At 39.1% G+C, this 22,092-nt stretch overlaps 1 protein-coding gene and 2 long non-coding RNA genes across 4 annotated transcripts in view; 1 reads left to right on the top strand and 2 right to left on the bottom strand.

The window, feature by feature from the left end:
- SLC45A3 (solute carrier family 45 member 3) overlaps positions 1-21,644 on the top strand; it is a 38,471-nt gene extending 16,827 nt beyond the window's left edge. For both annotated transcript variants that reach the window (XM_007422155.4, XM_025176498.2), the window contains exons 2-5: positions 9,401-9,813; positions 10,664-11,488; positions 13,906-14,171; positions 15,910-21,644. In XM_007422155.4, the coding sequence (XP_007422217.1) occupies positions 9,621-9,813; positions 10,664-11,488; positions 13,906-14,171; positions 15,910-16,338 (1,713 nt within the window). In that variant the 5' untranslated portion in view covers positions 9,401-9,620 and the 3' untranslated portion in view covers positions 16,339-21,644. The remainder of the gene's footprint in view (positions 1-9,400; positions 9,814-10,663; positions 11,489-13,905; positions 14,172-15,909) is intronic.
- The window catches only part of LOC148214227 (uncharacterized), a 36,056-nt gene that overhangs the window by 5,660 nt on the left and 8,304 nt on the right, over positions 1-22,092 (bottom strand). The gene's annotated exons all lie outside the window — the stretch shown is intronic.
- LOC148214228 (uncharacterized) lies at positions 3,043-16,143 on the bottom strand. Its single transcript, XR_015798584.1, has 2 exons — positions 16,009-16,143; positions 3,043-5,019 (listed from the first exon to the last, which is right to left on the bottom strand). It is a non-coding gene; the product is annotated as an uncharacterized LOC148214228 (long non-coding RNA).

The following is a 22,092-nucleotide window of genomic DNA, read 5'->3' as shown; positions in this document are numbered from 1 at the left end:
GCAGCATACAGTATAATTAAGTATGCCTATTCCCATTACTGTGAATTCTAGGCCTCCCTTAGGCATGAAACCGGCTGGGTGACTTTGGGCCAGTTCCTCTCTCTCAGCCCAACCCACCTCCCAAGGTGGTGGTTGTAGGCAAAATAGGAGGCAGGAGGATTAGGTATGTTCGCGGCCTTGAGATAGATAGATAAAAAAAGGCAGGATAAGATGATGATGATGATGATGATGCAGCTTTACTTGGAACACCTTATATCCTGTGATGACACCTTTAACACCATCAACAACAACATCTGCCTATCCCAGGTCCTTGGGAAGGACTTGATAGGTGAATAAAAATGCCAAATCCAGCCTAAAGATCTGGCTGACTGTGCCACCACCACCACCACCACCACCACCAATAATAATGTGTATCACATGTTTCTGCATTGTTGGATACTAGTATAGTTTATTAATATACATTGGTACTGAATAATTTCTCTTGGAACAATTTCTGGTTTTCAGTGATTTTATTTTTGCCCAGCATCCATTCATCCATCATTTTTTATATTATACAATTTTGAAGATTTTTTTTTTCCAGCTTGGTATGACTTATTGAGTTGTTATGTTTTGATACAGTCCTCAAGGTTTTAGGTTCAAAAAGAAAAACTATTTTGGAGGATCTTGCAGACTAAAGAAGGAAAACAGTTGTGCAGAAGTTGCAGGAATGTTAAGTACATGTTGTTGGAACAGTTGCCATCCTTCTAAAGTGTGCTTTAAATTTGCCTTCCCTTTGTCTGGCTTTTCCCTTTAAATCATGCTGAGGCCTGGCCTGCTTACCTGGTTTTCAGGTAAAGTTTTGATGAGTTGTTTCCTGGTTTCTTAGACAAAGAAATGCTGTTCTCTGTTTATCAGGTAGGGCTTATATTGTGTTTAACTAAAATATTCAGACTGTCTCCCAAGAGAGGGATAAAGCGGAGCCTGAATTGATCCTGTGCCAGATCAATTTAGCCTCTAGTGGCTGCATTGCATTCATAGCAGACAGATGCTTATTTTATTGTTGAAATGTGAATCTTAAGAAGGGCAAAAAGCAGATTTGCAGTAGCTTCATAATCCGTAGCTTCATTGAAAATATATTTAAAGTAGGAAGATAACATCTGGCTTTTTTTTAATGGAAATTTTGGGGTTTTTTTTAAATGAGGATTAGGAACAATGATAAAAATGATTCATCCACAAAATGCATCCATTAACATTTGGCCTATTGGAGAATTTGAGTATTGAGGCTCACTTGCCCTAGTACTGTTACAGTTAGCATTAGCATTTGTTTAGCTAATATATACAATTCAGTGACAAAATCTATGCCCAGAAGGTTTACCTGTTCATTAAAGTGCACTGTCCTTATGTGCATATAAACTCTGCATTAGTTTTTACCTGTTTGTTGTATATATGGTTGCCTCTGTTATACTTTATCTTATATCTGCCTCGTTGTGCACAATTATGTGGAAAAATGGGATATGCAGTTCGAAGAATAGTAAGACCCTAGACATGTGGCAGGATACTGCACACCCAAAGTGACCATGCAAGTTTGGATCTGAACAGGTTACAGGCCAGTCTGGTGAATGCATGCAGTTTGGGTAGGGAGATAAGAACTGACACTATGCATCTCTCTCTATATGTATGCGCGCGCACATGCGTTCGTTCATTATGTCTGAGTTCTTTTAAGTGCTTTGAATAATTGAAAAAGGATTGGTGACTACTTCATAAGCAAGAGGGGAGGAAAATGTTATCACTTATTTTGCTTTCCCAGGTGTTTAGACCAGATACAGATGTGAGATGAAGTTCTCCTTACACTTGGCCAGATGCAACCACCACACAGCAGCGCAGTTGGGTGTAGTATATAGAATACAGGGATGTCAGAAGCTGTCTTGTACATTGGTCTGCTTACCCCTGCATTGTCTGTACAGACTGGCAGTGGCTCTTCCAAGATTTTTAGACAAAGCACACAGCTTCTGCATGCAAAGCGCATGCTGTATTACCGAGCATGGCCTTTCTCTAAAGGCTTCTTAATATTTAGGAATATACCTTTTTTGCCAGCTTTCAGTCATTGTATATAACCATAGACTGTGCATAATCTTCAAGTGCTAGTATTTCTAATACTGTTCAGTGCCAAAGCAGTGAAATCATTTTAATTTTAGTAAGATATGCAGACTGGCGTTTGGAATGTCAAGGTACAATAAACAAAGCGGTTTTATTAGACTCTCCTCATGACCACAGTTTTATTTTCAGCATGGTGGGCTGCAACTGCAGTTATCTGCCCTGGACACTTCCACTGTAGCATCTAATTTGGCTTTCTGCCTGGCAGATCCAGTCTCTTGGCAAGTGTGTTGTGGTGGAGATTAGTGGCTTATAATGCCTGCCTGCTCTCAGCTGAGACTGTTATTAGTAGCCAAACTGGCACCTGCAAAAGTGCAAGCTTTGAATTATGGGTGATAATTTCCCCCCTTCTTTCCACTTGATCCACCAGATGACTGAGACATAAACAATGTACACTCCATTCATCTGAATAGAATAAATGCCCTAGCCATAATGTCTATCCTTTGTGCTAAATATAAAATGACATTCAGTGATGCAGGGGTAAATTTTGAAGTGTAGGTGTTTATGAGTGTTTGTATGTGAATGCCTGTGTGTGAGTCCACTGAAGAGGATCAGTACTTAGCAGAGTACCCTGTTGATTAGGATCAGCATGATTGCAACCCTGTGCATAGTCGCCTGGAAGTTGTTGGCTCTGGCTTTTTAGGTTCAGTTTGTAAAATATGGTGAGCTTCAACAAAAGATCTTCATCAACCTGAAATGCAACTTTCAACTTTTAATTAGAAATATAAGCCATACTGCAAAGAAGTTTTGCCTTTTAAACTGCTGGTATACAGGAGGACCCCTATCAAGGAAAAAGCAAGCCATAATCAGCTTCTGCTTGATAATGCCCTATATTTGCTGATTTCCTTTAATATATTGTGATATTGCTAAATATTGCTACATCACAAACAATAAAATTTGAAGGCTGCATTATCACGTAATTCATTTATTAGATCAAGGATGACATTTGGTGTTTTTCCAGTTATCACCACCACTTTGAAGAAAGTCCTAAAGCTGCACTTCCTGTATTATCTCTCTAGCATGCGACTGCCCAGGTTGATTGAAGCTGCAGTAACAGGAGATTGACCCAGAACAACTCAGTTGTCCTAGGTGTGGTATAACATGAGTTTCTCCTTTGATGATTCTTCATTTCTACCATTCTCTTAATGGATTCAGATCATACTTCGGATGTCTTGAAGAAGCAGCTGGATTTCCCAATATGTACAAAACGGGGGAAATACAAGTTGACAGCATTCTGCTTTTCATAGGGAATATGCAGCTTTGAGTTGGTGAGTGCTGTACAATGACATAGTTCTGAAGAGCAACTCACAAAGAAAATAGAGCTCCCTTCCAACAATAGCTTTTATTCCATGCCAACTTTCTATGGATGCTGTTGCATCCCTTCCAAGAGGCCCACTAGAGTACAAACTCTCCTGTTGTGGAGGCAGAACTATTCAGCTGTATAATCACTTTTGAGAATGGTTTCAGGGCAGGGTTCCCAGTTGTTCCCAGCCATCTCTCTACCCCCCCCCCCCACCCTATGGCTTTTGTACCCTTTTAGGATCTGTTACCAACATAAAGTTTTGGAGCAGGGATGCTGCTTGCTGCAAAAGGCAGAAATGGGAATGCACCAGTCCTACTGATAATAGTTCAACAGTCATGTCATCCTAGAAATTGACAACCTGAGCTCTTTGGAGGTTTTCAAAAAAGGATTGACTATTCGCTGCTCTGTGACTTTTTTTTTTCTCCCCCCAGACAAAGGAGCAGGTTGTGCATTGTAACTGGAACTCTCAACTCACTGTAAATTATACAATAGTTTTGCAGTGCAAATACTTGGAGAGGGGGGAATGGAAGGGAAAAAAGGAAGAGGCAAAATAACAGCAGGGAGGGCTCTCAAACCAATAGGATATGAGAGCAGAGGGGTGGGTGTGTGATCTTGGCCCCACCTCCTCCTTGGTGTACTCCCCATGCCGGTCCAGGCTTACTCTGCTGAAGCAGCTTTGTCTTTAGGAGGAAGGGAAGAAGAAACCAGTGTGCTTGAACTTCTTAGCCTGTTGGCTTCCAGCTTTAGCAAATAATCAGGTGAGCTGACTCTTAGCATTTGGAATAAGTGGAGACCCTGCAAATGTTTTGGATGGCTGGTGAAGGACAGTTTCAAATTTACACTGTTTTCTCCTCTTGCTTTCCAGAATAGTTCTGATTTCTCTCTGACCCTTCCAGGTTGCTGAATGAAAGCTGCAATTAGAAACTTACTGGAAATAACACCTTTCATCAACTCCAGCAGAAGAGAAGAATTATATGACTAACCAGAAATTGCTTTAGGTTTTGCTGAACAGCTCCTTGCTTCTGAAGTGAGTTAATGCAGAGCATGAATTTAGGTTTGCATAGGAGTGAAAAGAGAATCCAAGGTTTTGATTTCCCTGATGTCTAGCATGAAAGCTAAATAGGTATTATATTTGTGAACATTCTGAAATTGCCATTTCTAAGGGCCAAGAAGTTAACCTAATTTTGCCCCGCTTACCACAGAAGATTCTTAGCATAGTGGCATCAAGAATACCTAATTCTGCTAACTGATGCTGTGGTAGAACAGTGTGCTATGGCCAGTGTTGCTTTCTATCTAAATAAATGTGTTTCAGTTTGTATTTTCAAAATGCCTCAAGAGCCCTTACTGTATTTGAGTTTCATGGCTTTAGGGCAGGTTTATATCCCAAGGAAGGTTTTACTCTAACCGGTTTTAAAATGGTGTATTAGTTTTTCGTTAGCCTTGCGTCTAAATAATAATTCTTCTAGCAGTTCAGCAGCAACTTTATAGTTATCATCAGTGCATAAATTAATGTGCACAGTAAATATATTTCCAGTTCGCTCTTCTATATGGATGAATAGTTCAGACCAGGCTTTTATATATCTCTGTCACAAAGATAAAAAGTAGATTAACATTAGATTAAAAATAATGAAAAAGCAAACAACTAGAAGCATGACACACAAACTTTTCACTTTTGCACATAATCTTCATAACAATACAGATACTTTCATCAGTCCTATATGGTTCTCCTGGAGATGAATCTAAAACACATTTTAGTTGTTTCTCCCTTTCCTTCCTCTGTGAGCATATAAGCAAAGTTCCATCCAATCATTTAGATTATACTGATATACTTTTTCTACATATCAGTGTGGAAGCTGAAGAGTGGCTATTGCTGCAGAAATCTAACATGTGAAAAATAGTTGCATATGATTGACTTTAGCTTCCCCAATGTAGCTGTTTCCTAACTTGCCAAATGTGTTCCTTTCAATTAACTCAGAATTATTATTTTATTAATCTAAGAAGCCTATATTTAAAGCTAGGAAAGCTTGTTCATCTGGAGATGTTTCTTCAATATCTGTTCCCATTTCACCTCTTCCCTTTCCCCTTAGAAGGCAGCAATATGAATATCTTTCCGTACATGTTGAAATAAAACAAACCAGTGGGATCTGTGGTGTGTAATATTAGGAGATAAGGGGGATTTTACGTGGCCTCTATCCTCAAACTGGCACATACTAATTTCCTTTGGTGCTGCTACACAGAGTTTTCACATCTTTCTCCTTGTATCTTTTATGGCCTGTTTCTAAGTATGCTGAAGCAATGCAGTTGGCTATATATTCTAAAACCAAGATGATGGGTGTGGGATGAATGAATTGTCAGGCATGTAAATATCTGTATCAGTTATGTAGAAAATGAAGATGATGGCCCCATGAACTTCTCAACTCTTGTGTTGAGTAGCTCCTCCTTAAGACCATAATTGCTTTTTTGGGAAAGACTGATCAAGCTTTCTCTTAAGTTACATAAATTTCAGGCAGTTAAGTGAAAGAAAAATGGCTTCCCCTGAGTTAGCCTTCTGTACTTACTTGGATCTCAGATATTACAGAAGCATGGAATTTGTGAATTACGTAAATGTAATAATTTGTCTTGATAACTGGAAAAAACAATTCATTTATAGTGGCAGATCTGGCATCACTTCCTGTCTTGATAAGCTAATTTATATAAAGATGTTAACGTTATAGGGAAAAAGATGCAATGACAGGGATAACTCTTTACAAATGCAGGTAGGGCAGTCTGTGCATGTGTGAATATTTTAAAATTGGAAACTGCAAGTATGTTTTCCAGGAATGTTTACCATACATTGTTTTCAAAATCCTGATTTTTTAAAAAAACGTTAATAATTTGGTCCTACCTCTTTTTAAGAAACATTGCCTGGAAAATACTGTGATTTGGGTTATGGTAAATTTTAGGATTATTATCAGTGGGAAGTTTTGCACAATGCCTTTTTTGATGACTGGGTATGCCACAGCAGAAATATGTTCTCAAGAAAAAAAAAGGGAAGTTCATTGTAGAGAAAAAGCCCCTTCATCTTTGTATCTATTTTAACCTAGCATATGTTTGCTTACTAGCAAGCCCATCTAGAGTTCTTAGAATTTCTTGGCTTCAAGTAGTTGCTGACTTTAAATTTCTGTCCAGAATGAGCAAATAACTGTTAGACCTAATCAGCTAAAACAAAAGAGACCCAAATGTAAATATCCATTATTTTTACATACTGGTTAGGAAACTGATAGATTAAGTATAATTCAGAGGACTTTTGAGATGGTGTAATAGCAAACTGGATTTGGGGCTATAATAAAGGATTGAATTTGTTTATCATGGAAAACTTAATTCTTCCTAGCCTTCTTATTAAAGATGACTATCCTCCAGTTTGCACACAGTGAAGAAAACCACATATTAACCTTGTTAAAGGAACATTGGTGGAATATATTTTCACTGCTATGATAAAAGTAATGCAAGTCTTGGAAGCAATAGAGCCATCTACTGGTCTGTTTTGTTTACATGTTAATCTATGGTTTACCAGAGGTAAATTGTTTGTGTTCCAACTCAAAGAGATTGAACAATGTATGATCAAAGCTTTCATTTGTTTAATGTTTTATATAATTTCTTCCCTTTGCTAATACATTATCTGAGGAAAAATCTGATAGTGGAGATACTGAGGGGCAAATAAGTTATCAAGATAGTAACTTGGGCATCAATTTAATCATTGTTAACTATATGTCAGCCTTGCGAACCAGTCCAGACAAGAAGCACACCCAGGAGTACTAGCTCTATCGTTATTGTAAGGTTACATTAACAGAATCTTGCAAGTCTGCAAGTACATCTCTTCTCCCCTCACCTTTACAGTCCAAGAAACTAGGGAGGATCCCTTCTGAGATGTTTGCTGTGCCCCCATTCCTGCTACTGGCTCAGCTGCCTCTTATCTGACCATTGCCTAATCTGCTGCTCTTCCTCCTTCTCCCAAACTCATTCCCATATACCATTACACTACAGCTGTTTAGAATTTATTTCTTGTTTTATGAATAACACATTAACACAAAAAGTTTGCCTCCTTCATATACTGTACTTGTTAGTATCATTGTTAATTTTTCTTAATGATTTTTCCCATTACTCTCTTGGCTGTATACTCAGCTCCTAGCCCAAAGTTTCTTTTTAGCAGATCTAAAGCTCCCAGCCCTGTTCCTATGAGTGCAAAGTCTATGTGCTTTTACTTGGATCCACAATATAATTGTTAGGTGAGTTTAGAATGTAAGATTTCTGCTGAACCAGGTGAAACAGTTAACCAGGCTACCATCCTAGAATTGCTAGTTAGAAGCTTCTGAGAAGCCCTAAGTGGGGTGTAATAAGTGGGGTGGTATGAAAAGCATAATGAAATATTGCTTCTCAGCTTGGAGGTGATACGTACTGTAGTCATTATGCCCAGTAGTCTCTGCTAGATGTTTCCTCCAAGAATTCATTCCCCCCCCCTTCAAACCATTTATCCTACCAGCTACCACCCATTGTTACAAGTTGTGTAGATTAACTGTGCAATTATCTAAAACCCTTCCTCTGCTTTCTCATCTGCCTTGAATCTCCTGCTGTTTGACTTCATTATACTGAGTTCCACTATAATCAGAAGATCCATTTTCTTTATATATCATACATTTCATCAATGTTTCTCAACCTTGGCAACTTGAAGATGTGTGGACTTCAACTCTCAGAATTGAAGTTGAAGTCCACACATCTTAAAGTTGCCAAGGTTGAGAAACATTGCATTTCATGCTCTTTATTATCTTTTCCACTTTCTATTGTTCCAAGACAAGAGAAAAACCCAGAGAGCTGAACACTATAAAATTCCTTCATGGAGTCATTCTGATTGGCCTTTCTGGCAGGGTTCTACATTATTCTTTTTGAGCTATGACTAGAGTCGCACTTATGTATGAACTTATAGCCACGCCATCAGTTGTCTAGATGCATTAAGATATTGATATAATCATGATTCATCCATTTTTTTGGTTTGGTTGTGGCTCTCTCCATAACCAAACACTAATCTTTTTCCTGATTACTTACCACTAGCTCAGATCTCCATGTGAGATAGCATCATTTCTGTGCTTACTTCCATTGAATCCCATTTGTCATTTTGTTTCTTGTTCATTTAATGAAGTACAACTTTAATGTAGCATATGATAAAATTTGCTGCTGTTGGAATATATTTGTAATAGATAAATAGACACATTAAGAAAAGGTTTGTAAGCACTATTATTACAAATTAAGGAGCCTTGGCGATTTTAGTTCTATGAAGTTGTCAGAGCTTAAGTGTTTGAATCACAATTCTTAACATCCTCTCAAAGGCTGAGTAATCATTTGGTGATTGTTTTAGGAAGGGCTGTGCAAATTCTGGGGTAGGTAGAATTTACATGGATGCTTTCACTACACCTTTTATTATTCATTAGATTTCTACCCTACCTGTTGTACATGAGTTCAAGGCAGCATACATAGCGCTCTGCCCTCTTATTTTTTCCCACAGCAACCATCCTGAGGGGAAGGTTGGATTGAGAGAGTGTGACTGTGTCACCCACAGAGTCACCAATTGAGTTTGTATGTTTCCTGTTGCCAAATGATGGTGGTATGGTATTTGGGGCAGTTGTGGGCAGAGAAAAATGGATGCAGGGGCAATGTGGAGTCATGGAACCTTGGTTTCCCCAGCCTAATTTAGCTAAACACAGTAGGACTGTTTTCAGTTATGAATGATAAAGCTGCCACTTTAACTTACATCTTGGGTTGGGTTGGTGTTTTAAGGAGTAGCTGGCCTGCATGCTCCCTGCAAATAATGGAACTCTGGTTCATTTGCAGGGCCACTGGGTGGTAGGGGAGGTTTCATTGCTATTAGAAACTGTCTTGACTAGGAATTTTAGTGTTGATGTGTATTATCTTTAATTTTCACTATTCTCACAGAGAAGGTGAAGCACAGTAAACAGTTAAGACTATTCATCTTGCCACCTGAGCCCGGAACGAGTCTTCATTTTGACCAGTTGGCAACAAACTGGGATCTTCACAGCTGGCTATAACATGGCTACCAACCTTTTGCTATTCAGCTACAAAAGAAAACTCAGGACTCTGAACTCCTGCTCTGAATCCCCCTAAGGAGAATGCTGTTGGCTGGGGCAACCCTTGGATGATGAGGTGCATGGGTGGCCTGGCTCAGAGGGCCTGGCTCAACATGGTGTTCCAGAATCGCAAAGCCCAGCTTTTGCTGATCAACTCCCTAACTTTTGGCTTGGAAGTCTGCCTTGCTGCAGGTGTCACATACGTGCCGCCCCTTTTGTTGGAAGTAGGAGTGGAAGAGAAGTTTATGACAATGGTTCTGGGTAGGTGGCTTCTTTTTTTCTTTGCTGGGAGATTCTCCATGCTAGATCTGATAGACTTTGAGCTGCATAGTTTCAACAGGTGGGGTGTGTGTGTATGTGCATGTTTATCTGTCCATCAATCAAGGCCTTAGGGCTTTAGGTTGCCAATATCTCAGTTATGATATGAAGTAGTGTTGTACAATATATGAACTGCAAATAATAGTTGTTGCATGTGAGTATGTAAAATGAAGTGGCACATTATGGATTAGGACATAAGAGAATATAATGTAATTGCTATGTTATACTAAACTATATGATACCAGCTATCCTTATAATCTAATCCAGATATGGGCAACCTAAAGCCTGCAGACTATATGCTGTCCCCCCAAATTTTGGCAGTGTAGTTTCTCACTGGATTTGGCCGAAAATCAAACCTGTATTATTATTTTTTTTAAGTCCTGGGGGATGGGAAGTTCTGCATTTTAAAAGATGTTTCAAGATTTTTCCTCTGACTATTCTCCCTATCATACATGATGACTTTCCTACTTTTGTATCATGGCTCTCCTTAACTTTGAATGTGCCTTCTGTCGCTAATTTGTTCATCCTTGTTCTAATCTGTTAAAGGCATGTGTGCATGCGCACACTCTATTTTGGAAACATGGGGGAGGGGATGCTCAAAGGTGAAAGACCCCCTAGCAGTTGTTCATTTCTCCTTAGAAAGTCTGGCCTTCCTCTTTGGTTTTGGAGACCTGGAGATGGACTATCTGACATTGTACCTTTTGTTTTATGGTCATTTGTTTCCAGCTACTGTCCTATTTAATTCCTTCCCTTCAAATAATGATTTCTCTCCCCCTCCCTTCTTATTTTCTAGGGATTGGGCCAGTTCTGGGCCTAGTGTTTGTACCACTCCTTGGCTCTGCCAGCGACCACTGGCATAGTAGCTATGGCCGGCGAAGGCCCTTCATCTGGGTCCTGTGCCTAGGCGTTCTTCTGAGCCTTCTGATCATTCCACATTCTCACCGTCTGGCCAGACTTGTTGCCTTGGACGCCCGTGCCCTGGAGCTGGCCTTCCTTATCCTGGGGGTTGGCCTCCTTGACTTCTGTGGCCAGGTCTGCTTCACCCCTTTGGAGGCCCTTCTCTCTGACCTGTTCCAGGAGCCTGACAGCTGCCGACAGGCCTTCTCTGTGTACTCTTTCATGGTTAGCCTGGGAGGCTGTGTTGGGTACTTGCTCCCAGCTATTGACTGGGACAGTAGTTTCCTTGCTCCTTACTTAGGGGATCAGGAGGAATGCCTCTTCAGCCTCCTCACTATCATCTTCCTTGGATGTGTCTTAGCAACTGTCTTTGTGACAGAGGAGGTATCCGCTCAGGTAGAGCTCAACTCAGGCCCTACAGGGAAGTGTTCTTCCAAGTCCCCGTCACTTGGCTGCTGTTCTTTCTGGCTTCCAAAGAACTTTTTGAGGGCCAGGCATCTGGTCCAGGCCTTTAAGAATCTTTGTGCCTTGGCCCCACGCATACATGGAGTGTGCTGTCGTATTCCCAAGGTAATCCGAAAGCTTTTTGTGGCGGAACTCTGCAGCTGGATGGCCCTCATGACGTTCATGCTGTTCTACACAGACTTTGTTGGGGAAGGACTATACCAGGGGGTTCCCAGGGCCAAGCCTGGGACGGAGGCCAGGAGAAACTATGATGAAGGTATGATGAAGTGAGCGAGAGTCCTTTTGCTTATGCCCTCAAAGCAGATTTCAGCACTGAAAGTTTTTAAAATTATGTAATTAGAAAACTTATTTTCATTAAAAAAAAAACCCTTTGAAAATTGATGCAACCAAAGCAGACTTGCGTAAAGCTGCCTTGCCATTTGTGATAAATTTTTCCTTCTTGAACCTGGGCTTCTTTGAGAAGTAGTAGCAGGAAAGAGGAATGAGGCAAGTTAATGATAGTACTGGTTTTAGATCTGGGAATAAGATCTACAGTTTTATTCAGTGTATTCATTAAATTGCCTTGATATTATTATAATTTTCAAACTTGAACATTGTCACTACACTATAAAGGAATCCTATTTTTCTCCCAAACATCCAAAATAAATATTATTTTTAGAAGTCCAGCCATCTTACAAATCTGAATTTTACTGTAGAATAATGTGCTTTATAAGGCTGATTTTGAAAAGAGTTCTGAACTTCCACTGGTTCATCATACTGGAGATAACTACTAACCAGGGCAGACTGCAGGGAATATATACTAGTGCCTTTTGCCAGCAGTCAGTTTGCTTCAGAACACAATTCAGAATTCTGGTTTTTACATATAAAGCCCCAGTATAACATAGCAACAGACTATTTGAATGATCAGATAATCAGATGATCCTTAAGATCCTTAAGAATGGCCCTTGTCTGTCTGTCACTATTGGAGGTAGATGTGAAGGCTATCCGGTGGTTACTCTCATGCCCGAGAACATACTGCCAGTGTTAGCTGCTCCGGGCAAAGACATTTGTATTCAGAAGCCTTTGGCTTTTTAAGCTGATAAATTTGCTGAAGCAGAGTTAGATACTGTTCATTGCTGGTGATTGTTGTAAATTGTGATTGTAATTGTTTTTAATTTATTATTTAAATATAATTCCATATTTTATTATAGTGGGCCATTTTAAGGTTTATTTTTAGCAACAGGGAGGGACACACATTTCATAAATAAATACCCTCTATGAATACTAGGGACAAATTCCTAATAGTGAATATATAAAATAGAACTAATGTGGGCACCATTTTAGCCATATGCAACTTAAGGGCCAAGTTCATATATTGGTTTGTTTAGCAATAGCTTAAAAAGCAAATTAGAAGCATGTTGGCTGAGTTCTTATTAGGATTAAAATGGATCCAGTCAGTAGTTGCGTTAACATACTGAACAGTGGTTTAGTGCTACATGCACTGGAAGGAAAGAACTGCACAAAACCCAAATTCACTGGTCTACCTTTCTTCTCACTGAACATAGTCATGGCTTAAAGCATGTGAATCATGCCTTTAAAAAATTGTTGGCTGCTTAATAATTTATCAAGGACTCTCAAGTATATAACCACCTTAAATTTTAAATAATAATTCCTGGTTGACATGTAACAAAGAATAATTTTCTTATGCAAAATTGAAGTCTGAGTTATTTTTCTTCCTGTTGGAGGAAGGAAAATGTTGAATGAAGAGAGGGAGAAAGAGGGAGCATGTCCATTCCTATTCATGCACATAACATTAACCTATAGTTTATACTTTTATGGAAATACATCCACTGTTGCTTAATTTAATATCTAACATTTCTTCTTCATTGATTAATGTATGATGGCCTGCGAGCAGTTACTTTTTGTTAATTAAGTTTGTGAAAAACTTTTATATTTGTCCTGCACTAAATCAAATGTGCAGATCCCTTCTTGTGGCAAGAGGATAAAATCTGTACCTGACCTGTTTTCTCATCTCTTTCTTAACATGAAAAACCCAGACTGTAGGTTTTCTTGAATGTTAAAGCCATTTGATCTCCAGCTTGCTTTTGTTTCAGTATAGTATATTGTTCCAAGGTCTGGGTGACCCAGTTTCAGTTTAACTAATATTTAACATTTATTAATGAAGTGTACACAATGCTGTTCAGTAATTGCATCATCTTGGACCCATGATCCATGTATAATTGTCTTTTAGAGATGCATGAAGAAAAATTCACCAGAAACTCAAATGTGGCGCTGATTTAAACATCAGTTTCAGTATAAATGAAATGTGAGCAACATTTGTCAGTTGCAGGTATACAAATCAACATCTTGGCCACAGTTAACTTCTTATATTAATAGTTGGGCAATGTTCTGAGAGTATTTAAAACTGAGGTATATTTGAGGGTTGTGTTACTCTATGCAAGGCATCTGAGGATAGCTTTTGCCCTTCTGACATATCCAGGTGTTTTCAGAATAAACACATTTAATACTTTCCTCCTGTTGGTCTTTTAATTTGATCAACTGTTTTGGAACAGGTAATGTAGAACGTTCTTGTCCAGATGACTAACGGTAGTTGGCTTTATGAAATTTGACTTTTTTCTAGCTAACCTGTCCATTGATTCTACCCTATTTCACTGTCTATATCTTTGTTCACAGGAATTCGGATGGGTAGCCTGGGCCTCTTTCTCCAGTGCATCATCTCCATTTTCTTCTCAACAATCATGGATCGGATGGTGAAACAGTTTGGGACACGAATGGTCTACTTAGCTAGCGTGGCCTTATTTCCATTGACAGCCTTCATCATGTGCTTCTCTCAAAGTGTTGTCATTGTCACTGTTTCTGCTGCCTTGACTGGCTTTCCCTTCTCAGTGCTTCAGATCCTTCCATACACACTTGCATCGCTTTATCATCACGAAAAACAGGTGGGGAAAATAGCCTGAAATGGCTGAGAGTGTGGAACAAATGGATGTAATTTTAAAATGTGTTTGATGAACAAAACTACCACGTTTGGCACACGTACACCTTTTCCCATGGCTACCTTGTATGAAAGCAGAAACTAGCACATATAGGAAGTAGCACCGATGTATTTTCTTTGCCCTCAACAAGACTCTATTCAGTGCACATAAGAATGGTTCCAGAGAAGGCTCTTGTGTAATTTTCCTGATGAATTCGTAGAATCTTATGGGAGATCTGGAAAATGTCATCTTCTGGATATGACTCTCCTGTCATTCTGTTAAGAAGACAGAATGGTTGCATAGTATTTTGATTGCTAATATTCCCAGCTATCCAGCTGAAGGCAGCCTAGGACTAAACTTGCTTATTGTGGCATAAGATTCAGTCAGCAGTACCTCACTTGATCCCTGCTTTATTGATTCTTGCCCATTGTCATATAAAGCTGTTGTCTATATAAAGTACTACAGTATCTTGACTTGACTTGTTTCCCCATATGTAGACATTTTTAATAAGCAATGGATTTTCCTGGACATGGTATCCCAGAGCAGCCTAGCCATGAATCTTAAAACCTACATCACAGAGCAAAACAGCTAAGAAAGAGTAAATAACTTCAGCTAACCTAATAGAAAATTACCACCAGAAATTCCGATAGTACAAACTCCCTGATTTTCTAGAGGTCCTGTGGGTTGGAATTTCAGTAATGGCCTTTGTGGATATGTAATTATCAGTACCATAATCAGTAAGTCTGACCCCAATGCAAACTCCACGGCAGTCGTTATGCAGCGTAATTTCATGATAGCCGATGTATTTATGTAGTGGGATGGGAGTCCTGGATTTCCTTAGCCATGGTTTGTATGGCCTAGAACTCTACAAATGGTTTTTAAAGCAACAATTATATGCAGTTAACAAATAGGCATGTTAATTAGCGTGTTTAGTCAAATCTTCAGAGAACCAGTGGTACTGCTGCCCTGACCAAACCCTTAAACAAACTTCTGTTGTTAACGTGTTATTCAAAACTGTCACTATATTACTTCCCTTTGCCAGTTTTGCATCCCAATCAGGTCATGCCCAAAGCAGATGTTCCCCGTTACCTCACTTTAATTGCATGACTGCTGAGTGAATACTGTATCTTTGTAGACCCTTGTAGAGTGATAGTTCTACCTAAGCCTCCTCTTTTTTTCTTTGCCTCTTGTCAATCCTTTATGTCTGCTTCCTCTGTCTTTTTGCTTCTTTCTTCTGAAGTGAGTTTCTCCATAACAGCTGCCATTCCAGTGTTGTGAGAGCCAGCAAGACTAACTCTGTCTGAAGCTTCCAGTGCGCAAGCCGTGTAAGTCGGTTGCATTTCATGCATGCCCTTGAATCGTACTGTGCTTATAGGACTGCCATCTTTTTGGAATCAGTTCCTGACTGTTCTGTGTTGGATAAAGAACTTTGACCAGGCTGACATTATATAAACTTAAATGGTAAACAATACCAAGCTGCCTTGAGTTTTTTTTAATGAACTCTCAATTCATGTGAAATAGCTAGAATGATAACTTTGATTTCTAGAAAACAGCTATCCTTGTTCTGTTGATCTATATTTAAAAGTTTTCATCCCCACTTTTCTCTGCTCCAGCTAATCATTTATTTCATGTTTTATTTTGTGGTTCCTATGCCTTTGCTGAATTGTCTTCTAACATCTTATCTTTTATTTTCTTGTGCTTTCAGATATATTTGCCTAAATATAAAAGTAAAGAGGATGCAGCTCAATCAGAAAAGAAACTTGGTTTCCTCAAAAACCACCTTTCTACTCAGAAGTTGGCCTACCAGAATGGACATGGTGGAAGCCTGTACTCTCCCCCTGTTGCTGGCTCTTCTCTCTGTGTCAGCTCACCATGTGAAGTCTCACTCATGATGATGGTGGGAGATTCAGACACTGCAACTGCAAGCCGAGGCATCTGTTCCGATCTGGCCATCTTGGACAGTGCTTTTCTTCTTTCCCAGGTTATCCCATCCCTTCTTATGGGTTCGCTGGTTCAATTCACACAGTCTGTCACCACTTACATGGCATCTGCTACTGGCTTTGGGTTGGTAGCCATTTACTTTGCAACCAAAGTTATTTTTGACAAAAGTGATATGGCCAAGTATTCAGTATAGAAGGAGAAAGCAAGAGATAAAATTTATGTACATTAAAACACATAATAGAGAAGAGTCAGGAGTGCACATATAGTCTCTTCTGCTTCTCTGATTGTTACAATGTGATGTGCAAAATATCTGGCTGAAGGAAAATAACTGGGTTGATCTCAGGGTGTCTTAATAAAAAGTGTGGTATTGGGCTGTCTCCGATGCCTTCAGTAAAAATCTCTGCGCACAAGCCTATGAATCAGGCTCACAAGAGCCATTCTAACAGGGTGCTACTATAATCACTTCCTCAAGTTGTTGGTGGAGGATGACATAGTGCAGAAGGGACCAAAGATAGCTCAGAGATGCAATGAACCTCATTTCTTACTTTCTGTATTGAAACATTGTTGGTCAACTTTTGTATTGAGTCCTCATAACTTGCTGTGAGCCAGAAAATATATGGGAAGGAAAATGTGACATGGTGTATCAATGTTTTTGAAAAGATGTAAGAATAATACACTCCCTTCATCTTTCTGGATGTGCTGCAGGTCAAGATCTAGGTGATTTAAATAATATGAGCACAGCTACATAGGAGGGAGCTTGTTTAGCAGAAGATGCTGTGGTTACACTGGCAGCAACTCTACTGCGGCATGACGGAAATGAAAACCTTAGCTGTCAGCTGATCCTTTTCCCCACATCTGCCCAAAACAGAGCTTGCAGTTAGTGCAAATAGAAATACTTGCATAAACGGAGGCTGAAGAACATGCCTCTCTGGGGACTTGCCTTTAAGGGACTGACTGGCCAAAACAAATTACAGTGCCTTCCACTGTGTGCAGTCCTAAAAAGAAGGCTTAGACTAAAAACGGGTGTCTGCTGCTATTTCTGCTAATGAGATGTGGTGGTCACTCACATTTCTGTGGAAGGGCTTTATAGAAAAGGAACTATGTTCCTATATAGCACAAGGCAGGCTCCAAACTGAGTTTTCCACTGTGTAATCCATACTTTCTGCCGCCCAGGTAGAGCAGAGGCATTTCTCAGGACAGAAAAGCATTACAAGCCAAACTGCACTCTTTTTTAATCCACCCCCCAACTTTTTTTAATAAGCCATATAGCTTGCATTGATTCAGTCAGCAGCAGGCAGACAGCTTTTCCTGACCAGGAGTAACACATATACAACAAGAATTCAGAATGCATAGAACAGTGGGACCAGAAGGTCAAGATCAACTCTCTTTCCCCAAGGTAGGATCCTCTTTCCATGGGGTTGCACAAATTGAAATTGAGAAGACTGTACTTGTAATTAGAACAATTAGTAGATTAGATCTGACAGTAGTACTAAGTAAATAGTGATTGCCAGGAAGCATTAGGATTCTAGAATTTGGGATGGGAAAGAGGTAGTTTTTTGTCTGTCTTCTATACCGTCAAGAAAAATGGTGTCACCAAAGTTGCAGGTTGCATTTCAAGCAAAGCTTCCATTGATGGTCTCTTCTTAGAATGTAGATAACTATTGTAACGAGATTATTTTTCTGGGTTGAGGGTTTGGGTTTGGGTTATCAAAGAGAGAGAAAGAATGAATACCTTTTCCCACTCCCGAAGTCTCAGAATTGTGGAGCTTCCTCAGATGGCTGTTTCATATTGTATCTGTTGAAGCCCTCAGTTTGATATAAACATCAGTTGGTCATTTCTAACTTGGCCCTTTTTGCATTTTGACCTATGAGGTAATTGTTGAGACAGTCATATAGGCCCTGAAGCCTACTTAATCCATGCTCTTTGGTCAGCCTTAGTGTGCTGCAGTCTTGCCAAATTATTGTGTTAACCAGACTGTAGTTTGTCACAAGAATCCATTAAGAAACTGCTAGATGAACTGTGCCAAAGGCCCCTGTAGGAAAAGTATTTTTATTCAAAGGGATGAATCCTGCAAGTGTTCAATATCTTTAGCAGTTTTAACTAATGCAAATGCTTAGCCTGAAGAAGCTGGTCAGTTAAATCCTGTGAAAGACAACATTTATCCACAAAGTCCTCTGCTATAGGCTCACACTAACTGGATATCTAGTGAATGCAGCCATCTTTGTTATGTTAGAGGGAGGGAACTGATGTGGATGAGGAACAGACTTAACTCCTCTGGTAATTCTTGAAATTTAATTAATTCTTGCAATTTAATTTATTCTGAGTGGAAGGAGTAAAGTTGTAAAACAAAAATAGGGGCAAAATGCTGTAGGAGGAAAAAAGATTGGAGAGCTATCTTTCAGAACTAGAATAGGAGAAGATGTAAATTGAAGAGGAAAAGTAAAAAGCAAAACTGAATACATTGCTATTACATTGGCAATCTGATATTCTTCAGATGTGTTGGATTATAACTCAGCATTCCCATCCATCAAGCAGATTGCAGGTGAAGGAGACTATTGTCCAACCATGTGTTTTTTTCTGATGCCATAAGTAGAGGGCTATTGAAAAAACACAGTATTTGATATGTGTTCCTAACATGGTTTCATGCTTTAAATGATGGCAGACATTGTACTAGTCATCAGTGTCACCTCCTTGCATGATCAGATAGCAATAGCTCATCCTGGATTATTGTCACTGAGAGCCCTTTAGTGCTACTGAGGTATTGCTTAAACAGTTGACCAATATAAGCATTTGTATATTATATGATGGTCCTTCCATAACATTTACTCACATTAGCAAAGGTCTTTCCCAAGTAAGTATGTGCTTCAGACCCAGTTTATGGTTCCATGAGGCAAATGGATTGTTTTCCAACAAATGTAATATATTTCTGTCTAAAAATTTAAATCAGAATTTAAAGAAGTCTAATTTCATTATCTTTGCCTCAACTTCTCTGAGAATATGCAAACTATAGCCTTTCAAAAGGAGATACTTCAGCTTTTCTTAACCTGACACCTTTCAGATGTTTTGGGATGGCAAAAATTCTGGGCAGTTTCATCCTATCTTGTCTAAATAACAAAAAAATATTTCATAGATAGGAAGTGTCAGTGTCCTGAATCTGATTTGGGAAGACTCAAATAGACATTTTTCCAGAGCAGTGAATCTAGTGATTGGTATTAAAGATTCTGCCCATTTTCACTGAACCTTTTTGCTCCTTAAAAGGCATCCAGGTGCCCAAATTCCTGTCTTGGTAGGAATGCCCTTTGTTTATTAGTTTCCTTACATGGGGTTCTTTTCTTCTTCATAGCCTAAGAGCGCTACTGGACCAATTAAGAGAGGCTGTAGAAGGGAGTAATAAAAGAAAATTCATCACTAATTCCCACTAGAGAAAGCAATAACCTAAAGGAAATTTTAGTTAAAAGACACAGGAGAGCTTGCAAAGCCTCAGTAGCATTTTGTTTGTCTACATTGTTCCGGGCTGATTGATAACTGCAGTATCATTTATTGCTGTAAATTGGGTCTGGAGAAAGAAAACAAAAATGAGAAAATTAGATTTATTTTAAATTAGAAAAATAATAAATTTGAATTTGAATCTGAATTCAAGGAGAGAGACAAAGACAGAAAGAAAGATTCTTTCAGATAGAGAAAGGGGCTTATGTGGAAACAGCCCAGATTTTGGGCTGGAGAAAATTTTAGTCACTTGGAAATCAGTTATATTGGTCTTTATATTATGAGAACCCTCACTGTAGGCCAGGAACCTCTATGCCAAAGAGGGACATTAGCTGTTCCCAGAATCCTTCTGCAACATCTAAGGCGGCCAGAAATCTGGCCAGGAAGATCCGGAATCTGGCCATTCCCCAGTGGGTTTTTTTCTTGTCCCCCATACTATGTAGCAAAAGATCACAGCTCTCCAAGAAAACTAAGCCCTTCAACAGCAAAACTCCAGCTTCAAAAGGTGGTATGGCTCTCACTAGATCTGCGGTGGTAGGCAGTCTCAAGTACAAAATATGTATAGCCAGTTTTATAGCCAACCATGCTGATATCAGGGATGACGGTGTCTTTTTTAATATGGGTCTCTGAAAGTGATACGCCATTTGAGTTTTTGTCTGTGCTATAGGCTCCTTGTAGTCTTTCCAGTTCAGGTTAGATTCACATGCTTGGCTTAGCCTGAAGTGTTAGGATGGGAAGGGAGAGAGAATATGGAAGTACAACACAATTAGAGGGGTCTAGCTTGGGGAAGTTGATGTAGGAACTAGCTGAGTGGCTGAAAATATATTGGCAGAGATGCCTGCACAAAAAGCTTGACAAACCATCCAAACCATCTTTTCATACAAAACCAATCCCTAAAAATATAAATTGGGTTCATTCATCGCATTTAGTCATGGTGGTTTGACCATAATTTACCGGATAAGGCGCAACTAGTTGTGTTCACAGAAACAATAAGCCATAAACTATGAGTTAGCAGTTTTCATTACTGAGTAATAAAATATGCCAAAACAAAATCTAATCACATTACAGTTTGAACTTCAGCATTAACCCATTCTTGTTTTTGCATTTTGAACAAATTATCCAGGGATATGAACTAGTGGAACTGTCACTATGAATATACTGGACAGATAGTTGTGGGTTTTATAATAATCTATGTCCATCTTGGCTGTCCTATGATTAAATCTGTTCCATTATGTGGCAGAATTGCTGCACAGTTGGAATTATGAAACATAAATGTGATAAGATTGTTCTTGCTAACATTTGGTGGATTAATGTTGGATGAAAGAAGATAAATTCATGAACCATATCAGTTCTGTGTAATTCTGTCCCATGATACCGCATTATCTTCAGCTTCTATCCAAAATACTCATGTACCAGCAACCAACCTGGTTTAAATCAATATGGTTATCAGAAACTTTCTTTTTACTTTTGAGATGGGCTAACAAAGAATCCACTAGGTAATGGATTCACACACTTCCATTATTGTTATGTGCCCATCACTGATAGGTCCTGAATATTCACAAACTTTGTTTGTATTGGAACTCTGTTAGGGGAGAGGCACAGGTGTCTGTGGGGCAGCAAGGTGGATGAATAATGATGCATGATGATGGAATCACACAAAACCTGCAACTTACATACTTGTGTTAGATGTCCTGGCACAAGTATGTATCCATAGTGTTTTCATGATTGCCTCATTGCACATGAACTGTCATTTTGGCATCACTGCAGCTTGCTTTGGATGTTAATTATTTCTCCTTTGTTAATGGTATGTTTGTCCATCTTTATCTTTCCCACACAGCTTTATTTAAAGGGAACTTTTTGAACCAAGTTTTGGCCAGTGATTAAATGGTACCCCGTGCTATATCATCCCCACTAAAAAAAACTCTATGGAATTTGTATGTTTATTTATTTATGAAAGTAAATATTTTGTACAGTTTGTGCAGGAGATATTAAAGTCTATTAAGGAATGGAAATATTTAAAATGGTCTGTTAATTTAATACCACAATAAGAACTTCTTTTGGATTTGGAACTGAATACTGAGTGATCTACTTTTTCTATCTTGAATTGAAAGAATGATTAACACCTGAGGTAGTGAAGTAAGTCAGAGCCATTCACATGACTGTAAGGGTGTATACTTATGGGGCTTTTCAACCTCAGCAACTTTAAAGATGGGTGGATTTCCACTGCCAGAATTCCCCAGCCAGCACTGAGTTGAAATCCACCCATGTTAAAGTTGCTAAGGTTGAGAAACTCTGGGCTAGATCATTGTGAAACAGCTTGTTTCTGAACATGGGTCATTTCATCAGAAGGATTAAAACAAAAGAAAGCCAAAGTGCACAATGCTTACGAAGTCTGAATAGCTCCCTTTCCAGGATGTGGAATTTTTCATGTTACAATAAACTTACGGTGGGTTACTGCAT

The sequence above is a fragment of the Python bivittatus genome, unplaced genomic scaffold (assembly GCF_059951505.1).
Source record: "Python bivittatus isolate LINGU-HERP-01145 unplaced genomic scaffold, Pbiv_v1 ctg000700_np1212, whole genome shotgun sequence".
Taxonomy (NCBI): Eukaryota; Metazoa; Chordata; class Lepidosauria; order Squamata; family Pythonidae; genus Python; species Python bivittatus.
The sequence above is the reverse complement of the archived record's forward strand: the minus strand, read 5'-3'. Positions and strand labels throughout refer to the sequence as shown.